The 16,288-nt window shown below is 36.9% G+C and overlaps 1 protein-coding gene across 1 annotated transcript; it reads left to right on the forward strand.

Annotated features, from left to right (window-relative positions):
* The first annotated feature begins 230 nt into the window (after positions 1-230).
* Positions 231-1,205, forward strand: LOC101428217 (olfactory receptor 4K15-like). Its single transcript, XM_004482706.3, has one exon. It carries the CDS (start codon positions 231-233, stop codon positions 1,203-1,205), a length of 975 nt encoding a protein of 324 aa, XP_004482763.1.
* Positions 1,206-16,288: the final 15,083 nt, after the last annotated feature.

A 16,288-nucleotide genomic window follows, 5' to 3' on the forward strand; every position in this document is an offset into this window, starting at 1 on the left:
TTTAGAGGGGTTTCAAGTCATTGTCATATGATGATCTTTGTCTTATTTTGATTTACAATATGCTGCCTCTGTAATAGTTATTGCTGCCTTAAAATCCAGATATATATTTGATTTGAACAAAATCCCTAAAGACTGAGGTAGAACTAGGAAATGAAACATATATTCATTCATTGATTAAATTGTGATTCTCTCCTATTCAGGTGAGTGAAGATAAGTCGCTTCCAAATTTGATGAATGAGACAAAATTTTCTTGGGTAAATGAATTTGTGTTGCTGGGACTCTCTACTTCCCAGGAGCCCCAACCATTCCTGTTTGTTGTATTTTCACTACTCTACCTAACTATTTTGCTGGGTAACTTTCTCATCATCCTCACTGTGATCTCAGATGCCCACCTTCACACCCCCATGTACTTTCTGCTTGCAAACCTCTCTTTTACAGATATATGTCTAGCCTCCTTTGCTACCCCCAAAATGATCACTGACTTTCTAGTAGAACACAAGACTATTTCCTTTGAAGCTTGCCTAGCCCAGATTTTCTTTATTCATCTATTTGGTGGTGGTGAAATGGTGATCCTTGTATCCATGGCCTATGACCGTTACGTTGCTATTTGCAAACCTCTCCACTACATGACAATCATGAGTCGTCACATGTGTGTTATTCTGGTCCTCATCGCCTGGTGTGTTGGCCTCATCCATACTACTATCCAGATGTCATTTGCTGTTAACTTGCCTTTCTGTGGTCCTAATCAGGTTGATAGCTTTTTCTGTGACCTCCCTCTAGTGACCAAGCTCGCCTGCAGAGACACGTATTTTGTCAGCCTATTAGTTCTTGCAAACAGCGGCTTTCTCTCTGTGATTTCCTTCTTCCTCCTGGTCATCTCTTACACTGTGATACTTGTCACAGTTAGGAACCACTCCTCTGCCAGCATGGCAAAGGCCCGTTCCACGTTGACTGCTCACATCACTGTGGTCATATTATTCTTTGGACCATGCATCTTCACTTATGTCTGGCCCTTCAACAGTTACTCAGTTGACAAGGTTCTTGCTGTCTTCTACACCATCTTTACTCCCATTTTAAACCCAACTATCTACACTCTAAGGAACAAAGAAATGAAGACAGCCATGTCAAAACTGAAGAGTCAGTATCTGAAGCCTGGTCAGATTTTTGCAGTGATAAGAAATGTTCTTTTCCTGGAATCAAAATAATATACTATAAATATATATATATATAAATAAATATATATATATAAATAAAGAATATATATATATTTTTTTCTCTTTATTTTTTTAAATGTTACATTAAAAAAATATAAGAGGTCCCCATCTACCCCTCTACCCTCCTAACCCCACTCCTCCCACATCAACAACTTCTTTCATCATTGTGGCACATTTTCATTGTATTTGGTGAATACAGTTTGGAGCACTGCTGCACCACAAAAATAGTGGTTTACATTGTAGTTTACACTCTCCCCCAGTCCACCCAGCGGGCCATGGCAGGACATACAATGTCCAGCATCTGTCCCTTCCGTGCCACCCAGGATAACTCCCATTTACTCCTTAGGAACTCTGTAGAAGCATAAGAAAAAAATCCTTCTTTATTAAAAATAAAAAAACAAACAAAAACTCTATTTATTTAAAGTCCCTGATCAAGTTAAACTGTATACCTTCAACAACCATAATTATTTTAACCTGTACTCCATTCTGTACTCCATTCTATCAATCATTTTGGTCCCCTTCTGTGAGACTCTTTTTATTTTCCTAAAAACTTTCTAAATATAGACACACAGAATACATTTGTTGAAAATTGATTTACTAATAAAAAAAAGCCCTTGTATATTATAACCTTGTTCATATATATGAGAATCATTTTGTTTTTTAATTATTTAAAAAAACAACAAAATACTATACTATAATCTTAACAGTAAATTATTATTGGCTTACTGTTACAAATGTAATTAATGTGATTAAAGGAAGTCGTGGGGAAGGACTGGTATTGGAAACATGCATAAAAGAGTAAGGACAATAATTAAAAGCCATAGTGCATGCTAGCAATTTTAATGTACTCTACTTTCTATCATGTACCTTGTTTTTCTTTTTTGATTTCTGTTTCCTACTTTCATTCTCTATATAAAATCATTTTAAGATGTTGGATTACTTGCTTAAAACATGGAAAAAAAGATTTTTAATTACAAATGGTAAAAAAAATTATAACTCTCCCTCTCAAATAGAGAACTGTTCAGAATCCATCTATAGAGAGATAATAAATATATTTGTCTATACCACTGAAGTAATACATATATTTACTATATAAAATATAATATAAGGTAGGTGATAAATGACATAGAGTATATGATTATCTAGATGAAAAGGCATATAACTCTGCACTATATAATTGGCAGCACACAAAAATAATTCTGATTTAAGACAATTGTGTCAGTGAAATGCCAAATGTAATTATCACCTAGAAAAAGGCATGTACATTGAAGAACACTTTTCAGAAATCTCTGTGCAAAGTGACTACTTAATAAATGTATTCATTGATAACAATGTATTGCATAAATTAACAGAGATTTGTATATTGTATTTATTCATATTTGTGTCATAAAATAATAATAATAATCTGATTTCTTTCAGAGATAAATCTTACATCTCTAACTTGCTTTTTCATGAGGATTTGTGCCTGAATCGTAACATAAACATCTCTCTCCACCTAGGAATCCATGGTTTCTACCTTTTTTAAAAAAGTTTTTTCTGATCAATATCAGTAGAAATGACAATAATGACTATTTTTCATTTGGTTAAATTTCATTTTTGATTGCCTAATGCAGGACCTGATGATTGATAACAGATCTTCATTGCTAGATCTTGGGGTAGTAATGGAATTACTCCCCTGAGAGCACATATGAGACCAAATTTCTTGAGATTCCCAATACACATTTTTTTAAGGTATCCCTTACTTAGGATATTCAAAGCATTTCCTTTATTTTTCTACAGTGTTCTACTTTCAATTTGGTGTGTTACATGACTCTTCTCTAGAGTCCAATATCTAGAGTCTTCCAAATAATTCTCCAATTCTTATTAACATAAAAACAAATGTTTTAATTTCTGAACCAAATTGAACCGTATTATTCAGGATGTAAATAAATAAAATAAAAATAAATGTGAAAGAATCTCTAAGATTATTTATATATTAACACATTTTATATTAATGGAGTCTAAAAGAATTTCATATTTTTATTATTTTCCAATGTTATGTATAAAATTAAATGATTTATTGTCTCCGTACTAATTCAAATTAATTAGCACTGTACAAAATGCAATGTAGTGATGATTTGTGTGCATTTTACCATTGTTTATTTAAATTTGTTGATGAGTCATTTGTTCTGCTCATTTTATGCCTTGTATAAATAATATTAAGAAGGGTAAAGGAAGTTGGGCAATTTTATGAAGTTAGAAAATGGCAGAATGTATTTTCTTTTATAACTTTATTTTTTAAAAGATACTTAGGTTGCATAAATATTACATAGAATATATAGGAGATTCCCCACACTTCTCACATTGGCAACATCTTTCATCAGTGTGGTACATTCATTGCAATTGATAAACACATTTTGGAGCATTGCCACTAAGCCTGGATTATAGTAGTTGTAGTTTATACTCTCTCCCATTCAACTCTGTAGGCTATGACAGGATATATAATGATCTGTATCTGTCATTGTAATGTCATTCAGGACAGTTCCTAAGTCCCCAAAATGCCCACATATTACACCTGATTTTCCCTTTCCCTACTCCCAGAACCTCCAGTGGCCACTGCCTCCACATCAATGATCTTTATGCCATTGCTAGAATCACAATAAATCTATAGTAGAATATGAGTAAGTCTACTTTATTCCATAGTTCCTTCACCAATCCTGAGTACTCTGTGATGGTGATGCCCATTCCATCTTTAATGGAGGGGGGCCTTCTATCTCACATGCTGATAGATGGGACTCTCTTGCCTGCAGTTGTACACACTCAGTTCCTTGTTATATTGTTTGTCCATCATCTCCTCCTTGTTAGTTGTCCTGAGTCCAATGAACTGCAGAGCAGGTGATGCAACTATGCTGAGATTCAAGGCCCAGCTGGCACATGGACAGCCCCAAGATTTAAGTCTCTTTGGTGTACACCTACCAACTCTAGTACTAATTATAGGTTCAAAAGAAGGAGAGAAGAACCATGTGTAGGAAAACCACAGTTGAGTTCAACTCTGTCACCCTGAGGGGCATAAATTCCAAAGTAGGGCCCACTGGCAAGGGACTAAACTCCTGACCTGCCATCACTATTGTGTCTAGGTGCCTGCATTGCCCTTAGGAACCCCTCTATTTGGGATTGTTATCTACTTTGGTTGTCAGTGAGATCGTGCTGAGACATGCATAAGTGTCACCTCTGGAATGACCTCCCAACTGGCTTTGAAGTCTCTTAGCCATATAAACTATTTGCCTTTACCTCTTCCCCCTTTTGGTCATGGTCTTTTTATTTTTTCCAGTTCCATTGTTTGTTGGTACTTATGCAATCCCTCAGTGCCAGGGAGACTCATCCCCAGGAGTCCTGCCCCACAATGGGGGGAAGTACTGCATTTATATGCTGAGTTCAGCTTAGAGAGAGGCCACATTTGAGCAACAAGAAAGTTCCCAGTAGGTAACTCTTAGGAACCCTACAACACTAGGCTAAGTTTCATTTTCAGGAGCAAAGCTCACAAGTATAGCCATCAATATCAAGGACCCATCAATGGGCCATCCTCCTTCATTAGTCATTGTACCTCTACTTGGGGGATCTTGGTGTTTCATTAAAGAATGTGACAAAACTTCCAGGATGAGAATATGATATTCTTTTGGCTATTATGTGAATCTCCACCCACTGTAACAATGCCCCATGAACATTTGAACACATTTATATGCCTCATATGTATCCCTAGGTGAACTTCTTCCCATGTATCCTCTATCACTGACACCCCAAAAGAATGAGCCTCCCTTGCCACAATTATAACCCCTCTGTGATCCAAAGCTTCTTAAAAAATGAAGCCATTAAATTGTAAAATACAATTATAAGAAAATGAAATAAAAATGATAATTTTAAACTTAAAAAAGAAAATACAGAAAAATTGAACAAAAAAACTAAAACTAAAATAAAATTTAAAAGTTGGGGTATTGAAAGATAATGAGAAATAAATAAACGATTTTTTGCATTTTGCTGTTCATCACTGCAAGATTTGTTGTCCTGTAGGTTCAGTGACATTATTTTCTTATATTTATTCTTCCAGTATCTTACTTTTTTTCCATTTTGTCTTCAAAGAAGTTTTAGGTCATGTATCGAATACTGGTGACTCCCATATACCCAACATCTTCCCCATTTTCCCCCTTCCCATATTAATAACCTTCTTATATGTGGATGATACATTTGTTACAACTGATGTACAAATATTGAAGCATAGCTACTAACCATGGTCAATGGTTTACATTTTGAACCATATATTTTTACAAATTTTAATTAAATGTAACATGGTCTGTAGCCATTATTGCAAGATCATGTAGTATAGTTCCATTGCCCCCAAAATGCCCCTGTTGCTTCCATTTTATTACTCCCCCCCACCTCAGGACCCACTATGTTTCACTCTTTGAAGGAGTTGTTGCAACAAAGGGAGGGTTTGACAGACTGGTCTGTCCTCCCCTATTAGACAGCACCCATGCTCTTGAGAGACTCCAGCTCTTCTGTTTGGAAACATAGTGGGCCTCCCCAAGATAGGAGTCTAAAAACATTCTGCTCATTTTATGTGGGTCTTTGCCCCCCAATACCACACACTACGACAAAATGATCACTCACACACTCCCTAGAAACCTGTCTCAGGTTTACTCTGTCCTGAATGACCCCCCACCAACACTCTAAAAGAGTAACCCCTCCTTGTCATATTGCCAACAGAGCTTCCCCAACATTGTAGTTACAACCACATACCCACCAATCACCAGTGTTCACCTGCTCCCTTCTCCAACCATCCCTCCTGTTCTGTGGACTATCCAGCCCTCCCTCCTCACCCTATTCCCTGTCAGACCTGCACCACCTGATCCAATAGTATCAGTACACCATGTTGCTTCATTGCACAACTATGCACTTCTACCCTATCATATATTTCACCCATATGGGCATTGACTCACAACCTTCTTCTCCCTATTTCCTACAAACCTATCTTCTAGATCCTAGCTCTGTGAGTCTGCTCAATTTGCTTAATTTATATCAGTGAGGTCATATAATATTTGTCCTTCAGTGCCTAGCTTTCGTCATTCAATATAAGGTCTTCAAGATTCATCTGTGTGTTGTACTGTATTTATTTTTACAGCTAAGTAATAGTTTGTGTGTATATACCACACTTTGCTTATCCCTTCATCTGTTGATGAGCATTTGGGTTGATTCCAACTTTTGGCAATAGTGAATAATGCCACTATGAACATTGGTGTGCATATATCTGTTTGTGTCCTTGCTTTCAATTCTTCTGGGTATATACCCAGCAGTGCAATTGCTGGATCATGTGACAGATCTATAGTTCGTTGTTTGAGGAACCACCAAACTGTCCTGCACAATGGCTGCACAATTCTACATTCTACATCTACCAGCAGTGGATGAGAGTTCCTGTTACCCCACATCCTCTCCAACCCTTGTATTCCTCTGTTTTTGAAATAGCTGTTAGTTTAATGGGTGGAAGATTATATCTCATTGTAGTTTTGATTTGCATTTCCTTAATAGCTTGCGATGTTGAGAATCTTTTCATGTGCTTTTTTAGGCTTTTTATTTATTCTTTGGAAAAGTGTCTATTCAAATCACTAGCCCTTTTTTAAATGGGTTGTTTGTCTTTTTATTTTCAAGGTGTAGGAATTCTTTACATATACCAGATATTGGGCTCCTATTATATATGTTTATCAAATATTTTCTCCCATTGTGTAAGCTGCCTTTTCAATTTCTTGACAAACTCCTTTAAGGTGCAAAAGTTCTTAATTTTGAGGAGGTCCCATTTATCTATTTTTTCTTTTTTGCTTGTACTTTGGGTGTGAAGTTCATTATTTCCTAATATAAGATCTTATAGATGCTTCCCTACATTATCCTCCAAGGTCTTGATGGTCTTGGCTCTTCTATTTAAATCTTTGATCCATCTTAAGTTAATTTTTGTATAAGATGTGAGATTGTGTTCCTTTCTCATTCTTTTGGGTATGGATATCCAGTTCTTCAAGCACCATTTGTTGAAGACGCCATTCTCTCCCAGTTGAGTGGGCTTCTTGACCTTATTGAGTATCAGATGACTATATATTCAAGGATCTATATCAAAACTCTCAATTAATTTCCTTTCGTCAGTGTGTCTATCCTTGTGCCAATTCCATGCAGTATAGATGACTGTAGTTGGTAGTATGTTTTATTTATTTATTTTTTTTAAAGATTTATTTGTTTATTTATTTCTCTCCCTCCCCCCCCCCCCAGTTGTCTGCTCTCTGTGTCCATTCTCTGTGTGTTCTTCTGTGACTACTTCTATCCTTATCAACGGCACCGGGAATCTGTGTCTCTTTTTGTTGCGTCATCTGGTTGTGTCAGCTCTCCGTGCCCTTCCTGGGCAGGCTGCACTTTCTTTCGCATGGGCAGCTCTCCTTATGGGGTGCACTCCTTGCACTTGGGGCTACCCTATGCGGGGGACACCCCTATGCGGGGACACCCCTGCGTGGCACAGCACTCCTTGTGCGCATCAGCACTGTGCATGGGCCAGCTCCACATGGGTCAAGGAGACCCAGGGTTTGAACCACAGACCTTCCATGTGGTAGGTGGACACCCTATCCATTGGGCCAAGTCTGCTTCCCCTGGTAGTATGTTTTAAAGTCAGGTAATGTGAGTCCTCTGATTTCATTTTTGTTTTTCAGTGCGTCTTTGGCTATTTGGGGCCTCTTGCCCTTCCAAATAAATCTCATCATTTTTCCAGTTCAGTAAAAATGCTTTGGTGATTTTTAATGGGACTGCATTAAATCTGTAGGTCAGTTTGGGTAGGACAGACATCTTAATGATGTTTGGTCTTCCTATCCATGAACAGGGAATTTTCTTCCATTTATTTAAGTCTTCTTTGATTTCCTTTAATAAAGTTGTGTAGTTTTTTACATATAAATTATTTACATCTTTAGTTAAATTTATTCCTAGGTATTTGATTATTTGTTTTTGCTATAGTAAATGGTATTTTTTTCATGATTTCTTCCTCAGATTGCTCATTATTGGTGTAAGGAGATGCTAATAATATTCGTGCGTTGACATTATAGCCTGCAACTCTGCTGAGTTCTTTATAAGTTCTAGAAGCTTTGTTGTAGATTTCTCAGGGCTTTTTATGTATAGGATCATGTCATCTACACATAGTGAAATTTTTATGTCTTCCTTTCCCATTTGATTGCCTTTTATATCTTTTTCTTGCCTAAGTGCATGAGCATGAACTTCTAGCACAGTGTTAAATAGGAGCACTGATAGTGGGCATACTTGTCTTTGTCCCAATCTTAGAGGGAAAGCTTTTAAAATGTCACCATTGTATATGATGTTAGTTATGGGTTTTTCATATATACCCTTTATCATGATGAGGAGATTTCCTTCTATTCCTTCTATCCTTATCTTTTGTAGTGTTTTTCTCAGGAAAGGGTGCTATAATTTGCTGAATGCTTCTTCTGCATCTGTAGAGATGATCATGGATTTTTTCTTTTGATCTGTTTATGTGGTGTTTAACATTGACTAATTTTCTTATGTTGAAACATCCTTGCATACCAGGGATGAAACACACCTGGTCATAGTGTATAATTCATTTGATGTGTTGTTGAATATGATGAGCAAGTATTTTGTTGAGTATTTTAGCCATCTAGTTTCATTAGAGGGTTTGGTCTTCAGTTTATCTTTCTTGTGGCATCTTTAGCTTTGGTATTAGGATGATGTTGGCATCATAGATTGAGTTTGGCAGTGTTTCTGCCACTTCTATTTTTTGGAAAAGCTTTAGCAGTATTGGTGCTAGTTATTTCCAGAATGTTTGATAGAATTCACCTGTGAAGCTGTCTTGTCTTGGGCTCATCTTAGTTGGGAGGTCTTAGATGATTCTTAGTTGGGAGATTTTTTTTTTAAGATTTATTTTATTTATTTATTTCTCTCCCCTCCACCCTGCCCCACCCCAGTTGTCTGTTCTCTGTGTCTATTTGTTGTAATCATCTTCTTTGTGCACTTCTGTTGTTGTCAGCGGCATGGGAATCTGTGTTTCTTTTTGTTGCATCATCTTGTTGTGTCAGCTCTCCGTGTGTGCAGTGCCATTCCTGGGCAGGCTGCACTTTCTTTCATGCTGGGTGGCTCTCCTTACGGGGTGCACTTCTTGCGTGTGGGGCTCCCCTACGTGGGGAACTCCCCTGTGTGGCACAGCACTCCTTGCATGCTTCAGCATTGAGCATGGGCCAGCTCCACATGGGCCAAGGAGGCCCGGGGTTTGAACTGCAAACCTCCCATGTGGTAGACAGACACCCTAACCACTGGGGCAAGTCCGCTTCCCTAGTTGGAAGATTTTTGATGATTCTAGCTCACTAATTGTGATTGGCCTGTTGAGTTCATCAGTTTCTTTTCTTTGCAATGTAGGCTGCTTGTGTGTTTCTAGGAATTTGTCCATTTCCTCTAAATTATCCATCTTGCTGTTATATAATTTTTCCAGGTATCCCTTTATGAGTCTCTTTATTTCTGTGGGGTCAGTGGTGATATCTCCTTTTTCATTTCTTATTTTAGGTATTTGCATCTTCCCCCCTTTTGTTTCTTTGTTAGTGTAACTAAGGGTCTCTATATTTTATTGATCTTCTTGAAGAACTAGCTTTTCTTTTATTTGTCCTAGTGCCTTCTTATTTTCAATTCCATTTAGTTCTGTTTTAATCTTTTTTTTTCTTCTGCCTATTTCCTTTAGAGTTAGTTTATTGTTATTTTTCTAATTCCTCTTGTACAGTTAGGACTTTGATTTTAGACCTTTCTTCTTTTTTAATATAGGCATTTATGGCCTTAATTTTCTTCTCAGTAAAGTTTTTGCTGCATCCCATAGATTTGGATATGTTGTATTGTCATTCTCATTTGTTTCAAGGTAGTTACTCATTTCTTTTGCGATTTTCTCCTTGACGCGCTGTTTGTCCAAGAGTGTGTTGTTCAACTTCCATATCTTTTTGCTTAATCTGGTTTTCTGTCCTTTACTGTTTTCTAGCTTCATTCAGTTGTTGCCAGAGAAGCTACGTTGTATAATTTCAATCTCTCTGAATTCATTTAGAGTTGTTCTGTGACCTAGTATGTGATCTATCCTGAAGAATGATCCATGTGCACTAGACAAGAATGTATATTATGCTTTATTGGGGTGTAATGTTGTATATATGTCTATTAGGTCCAGGTCCTTTAATGTATCATTCAAATTCTTTGTTTCTGTATTGATTCTCTGTTGAGATGTTCTGTCTAATGGTGATAATTGTATTTTTTAAGTCCTCCACTGAAATTGTAGTAGCTTCCATTTCTCCACTTTGTTTTTTCCAGTGTCTGCTTTATGTATTTTGAGGCATCCTGGTTAGGCAAATAAATGTTTGTGATTATTCTTTCTTCTTGATATATTACCCCTTTTATTAATATATAGTGTCCATTTTTGTCTCTTACAATGGCTTTGCATTTGAAGTCTATTTTACCTGATATTAGTATAGCTGCTCCCACCCCTTTTTTGGTTATTGTTTGCTTATAGAATTGTTTTCCAACTGTTCTCTTTCAGCTTCCTTGCATCCCTATGTCTAAGATGGGTTCTTGTAGACAGCATATAGATAGGTCATATTTCCATATCCATTCTGTCAATATGTGCCTCTTGACTGGTGAGTTTAAATCATTAACATTTAATTTTATTATTTTCAGGGAATTACTTACATTAGCCATATTTTCTTTGGGTTTGTGTATGCCATATGCTGTTTTTATTTCTCTTTTTGCCTTTTTTTCCCCTACACTTTGCTCCAACTCTTTCTTTCATGTTTTTTCCTTTCTATCTGCAGAAGTCCCTTTAATATTTCTTGAAGGTCAGGTTTCTTATTAACATACTCTCAACTTCTGTTTATCTGTTAATTTGAACTCTCCCTCATTTTTGAATGCCAGCTTTGCTGGATGGAGAATTCTTAGCTCGAAGATTTTTTTTTTCTTTTAGTACCTTAACTATGGCATACCACTGCCTTATTGCTTCTATCGTTTCAGATGAGAAATCAGTGCTTAATCTTATTTAGCTTCCTTTGTATATGATGTTTCTCTTTTCTCTTGCTGCTTTTCGTATTCTCTCTTTGTCCTGAGCATTGGATAATTTGATGAGTATATGTCTTGGAGTAGGCCGTTGGAATTTATATTGTTTGGGGTGTGCTGTGCTTCCTGGATATGTATGTTCATCTCCCTCAATAAGGTTGGGAAATTTTCAGCCATTATTTCCTCCAACACTTCTTCTGTCCCTTTTCCCTTCTCTTCTCCCTCTGGGATGCCTGTAATGCATATGTTTGTGCATTTCATGTTGTCATTCAAATCCCTGAATCCCTGATGGATTTTTTCTTTTTTTCAATCTGTTCTACTATGTGCTTGATTTCATTGTACTGTTTTCTACATCTCTAATTATTTTCATTGCCTACTAAAATCTGTTCTTATGTGCCTCCAATGTATTTTTGATTTCCTGGATTGTGCCATACATTATCATTATATCTGTTATCTTTTTATGTCTGTTTAGAATTTCTTCAGTATATTCTCCTAAAATCTTCTTGTATTAGTCAGCTTAAGGGGTGCTGGTGCAAAATACCAGAACTCAGTTGGTTTTTATAAAGGGTATTTATTTAGGGTAAAAACTTATAACTATGAGTTATTTCCCTCACTAATGTCTTTTGCCATGTATTGGAGCAAGATGGCTGCTGACAGCTGCCAGGATTCAATCTTCCTGAGTTCCTGGATTCCCAGGGTTAATTTCTCTTCAGGATCAGCTCCTCTGTTTTCTCCACAAGGCCAGCTCTAGACTATTAGATGAATGGCTTGTTTCTCTTCCTGGGGCCTTCTCTCTTTCCTCATGGCCAAACTTCTTTGTGTGCTTACTTCCTGGGGTCCAACTTAAGATTCCAGCATCAAAATTCCAACTCTGTCCTTTGCCGTGTCATTTATCTGTGCGTCCCCATTCACCAAGGAGCTGGACTCCACACCCTACTGAAGTGGCCCAATCAAAGCCTTAATCATAATTTAATCACATCCAGGTATAGACCAATTTATAAACATAATCCAATACCTATTTTTGGAATTCATAAACCATATCAAACTGCTATACTTCTTAATATCCTTAAGCTATTCCTTCATTTAATTAAGTTGATTCATGATGTTTGTTTGGACAGCTCTGATTAGTTGTTCCATGATCTGTATCTCCTCCTGGTTTTAGTTTGTTCATTGGATTGGGCCATGCCTTTCTGTTTCTTAGCATGACTTGTAATTTTTTGTTGGTGTCTTGGTATCTCTATCTTATAGGTTTATTCAGTTGATTAGCTTCTCTTTCTACTCTAAGGTTTTATTTTGTTTTTGAGTGTGGTAAGGTTTCTCTTTGACCCTTCATTCCTCTTATTCCATTTCCTTGCTCTTGTCTATGTTCCCTTGAAAAGAAAGTTAGGACCAGAGAAATAAAAAAAGACAGGAAGAGAAAATGAATAACAGTAGTAATAATAATAAAAGGCTACAGAGGGGCTATACAAGGCATAAGAAATTGAATAATTAACCTGAATAAGAAGTACAGAGGAATATGATTAGAAAAGTGGGCTATACAAGGCATAAGAAATTGAATAATTAACCTGAATAAGAAGTACAGAGGAATATGATTAGAAAAGTGGAATAGAAACAATGAAATGAGAAAGAGAATAGAGAAAAATATAGAATGAATTAAAAGGCTGGAATGATGAGAAGAGGGGCAAAGAAAAATAAAAAAGAGAAAGAAAGAAAAAGTAAAAAGGAAAGAAACCATAAAGTAGGGGAGAGAGAGAAATGAGAAAAGGAAAAATTGGGGACCAAGCAAAGAGTGATGGAATGAAAGAGCAACAACAGAAAACAGAAAATACAGAGATTAAGGAGAGAAAATATATAGTATAGATAGAGAAAATTGGTAAACAAAGGAAAAAATTTAAAAAATGGAAAAAAAAAGGAATGGGAAACACGACAAGAAGAGACAGCAGCTACTCATTTAAAAAAAAAAAAGAGGAAGAAGTCAAAAAAGGATCACAAAACAAAGATAAACATGGAAAAACAGTCTCTGTCTTAGACCCCTAGGAATCTTCTCAGGTGGTTGTTTTTCTCCAATCAGTCTCCCTGCAGCCTGTCCTCTGCAGGATTTAAGCCATGTTTTATTGAGGAAAATAAAGAAAATAAAAAAGGAAACTTTTTTAAAAATAAGAGATCAAATATATTCCCTATCTTAAAGTTTCAGTTGGATGCCTGATAACCCAGTATCACTTCTCAGAAAGGAACCAGGGATCAAACCAAGGCCCTTGTATTAGGCTAGGCAGGAATTCTTCCACTGAGCTAATTTGTATCCTTAGTTTAGGGAGGTTTTTGGAAAGCTGTCTCTTTTCCCTTAGACAGGTTAGATTAGTCTTTTATCTCTGCCTCCTTTCTGATGTAATTCCTCTCTTTATCTAGGCTGGTGGACTTGATGACCTTTCTGAGGAATCCCCCTCCCCTATCCATATTGAGTCAGGATTCCTTCGAGGTGGGCTTGGCTGGCTAAAATAACCACAAAGAAACCACTCTCCACCATCCCAGACCCCTCCTCCTCCCAGGGAAGTTGCCATCACTCTCTATTTGGAGGAGGGAGCTGGTGACCCCACTTAGGCTCTTTCCTAGGGGGTACATGTGTCAATTCCAGGCACAGGCACAAGAAAACAAGATTTTTCTTAGGGTTCCTTATCTTTCCAGTACCCTCCTAGATGACCCAGAGACTCTCCCACTCTATATATATTTAAAGGAGCTGGCAGGGAACAAGTCTGTTTTCTCAGTCAGATGCAACATGATGGAGCCTCAGGACAGGGCAACATGGCCTGATGAGACCCACAGCACAGCTCTGATAACCAGAGTGTAGGATCTGGTGATGAAGAGGAAGATGGGGGGAAATGAGGGTTGAAAATGACAGCACAGGTGACCTCAGAATCTGGAGCTGGAGGAAAGGACAACTTCAAAAGTGGTTCTGGTCATTGAAAGTGATCAGTTTTATTGGGACAACAAAATGGCAATTGAGAAATTAGGTAAACAGGTCAGAAGAAGTATAAGAAGCCACACACACAGCAGCAGGCTGTAATTCTGATGCAGCATTGAGCTGTCATGATGGTGGGGTACTGCAGGGGTCTGCAGATCACACTTGTCAAAGGTCATGGTGGACAAGAAGGTCCCAGTGTGGTGTCCATGGAGTAAAAGAAGTAGAACTGGAGGAGGCAGCCAGAGAAGGATGGTGTTGACCTCAGAAAGAAAGTTGGCTAGCATATTAGGGAAGAGTGGAGGTGATAAATCAGATCTCCAGGAAGGAAAATTTGGCTAGCAGGATGTATATGAGGTTGTGTAGATGGTAGTCCTACCTCACAAAACAGAGAATGCACATGTTTCCAATGTGTGTCAGTATAAACACCCAGAAAAGACTGAAGGGAAGCCTAAGATGAATTCACTCACAGTACTGAAATAATTACATACATTGAAATGTTTGTGTGTTTCCAAAGCTGAAAAAACAAGAGATTTTGATATTAAAAGTGGCCTTGCATAATATTTCTCTTTAAGGCAAATGCCTTAGGTAGGGTAACATTTTTCTGCATGACAGTCATTTAACAATGCCATGCCTATGTAGAAAATATTTCATGATTTGCACATATTCATAGTCCTATTTAGATATAATAAATGTAATATAAGCAGACACTTTCCTATCACCCTGATTTTAAAATTAAAGTCAGTTGGCATGGACAATAAACAAAAATGTATGTATAGGACCTATAATTTTAGTTCAGTGAATGAATAAGGAATTAATAAACACACCAAAGAGATAGGACAATATTTGTGACATATAAAGAAATTAAAGTGATTGATATATGAAATTCTTTGCTCTATTAAAAGAATAATATCTACTGTCAAGCTGATTTGAGGATGCTATCTGGGGACATTCATAGATTCAGAAAAGTGTTTGCAAGATAATTCATTTTGGCTATATTTTTTTACTACATGGGATATATTCCTATATCCATTTTAAAGCATATTTTAACCTAAATTATAAATAAAATGTATGAATGTTTATTAGAAGATTCTAAGTTTTAAACTGACAGAAAATAACATTGAATATGTAACAAAGCATATGAAGTTTCACTTATGGAAGTTATGTCTTTATTCGTTTTCTGGAAATTTGCCCTGATTTAGAGTCTAAATTCTCTCATTTACAATAGGGATATAAAAGGAAAACTGGCAAGCCTCTATAAAGTAACAGTATTTTTGGAAGTAGCATTAGTATGAGTATTTAGGTAAAATCTTAGCTTGCATTAATGTAGAAACAATGCTTTTTCAATTCACCCAATCAGTGATGGGATTTAAACCTAGGACAGGTTAAGGAGAAGGGTGATACGGGGCTCAGAGTCATGTGACCTTTATCTTAACCTGAAGATTCACGGTAAGCATCATAAAAAGTCTGTGCAAATGAATGTCATCTTCCTCATCAGAGTGCAAACACTAGTCTTATTTCAGAAAAAAAAATATATACCGAATAATGTTGTACCAATTAGCGTGTGAACTTGCATAATACTGAGGAGCCTTTTAGGAGCAAGGACATTATTGGATTATCAGTCTGTCATGGGCATTTAGACAAGCCCTGCAGGGCTCTTTTATAGGTGGAAAAGGCAATAAGCAACGGAACAGTGCAAAGTGAATGATGATCTCGCATGCTGTAGTCATAAAAAATGCACAGCTGAAATTTTGAGCCCTTCAGTGCAGTACATCTTGGGCCCTCTAGGGAGGGATTTATAACACACCAGTCCTAGTGACTCCTGTGTAATTTTCTATTCTGTTTTTACTCAGCTTGCCAGAGACTGTTTCAGATTTTTATACATTACCTATTCCAGTTCAAGATTTTCTTTATTGGCATAATGAGGAAAAATAGAACCAAATAAAATGATTTGGCAAGGTATAAACTTACTATCTTAACTGTGATTAAAGGTAATATCCCTTCTGGTGATAAAAGGGAA

This window comes from Dasypus novemcinctus, chromosome 3 (assembly GCF_030445035.2).
Source record: "Dasypus novemcinctus isolate mDasNov1 chromosome 3, mDasNov1.1.hap2, whole genome shotgun sequence".
NCBI lineage: Eukaryota > Metazoa > Chordata > Mammalia > Cingulata > Dasypodidae > Dasypus > Dasypus novemcinctus.

Excerpts from the sequence above, each read along its gene's own strand:
- LOC101428217 (XM_004482706.3), top strand. The coding sequence starts at position 231 with ATGAATGAGACAAAATTTTCTTGGGTAAATGAATTTGTGTTGCTGGGA.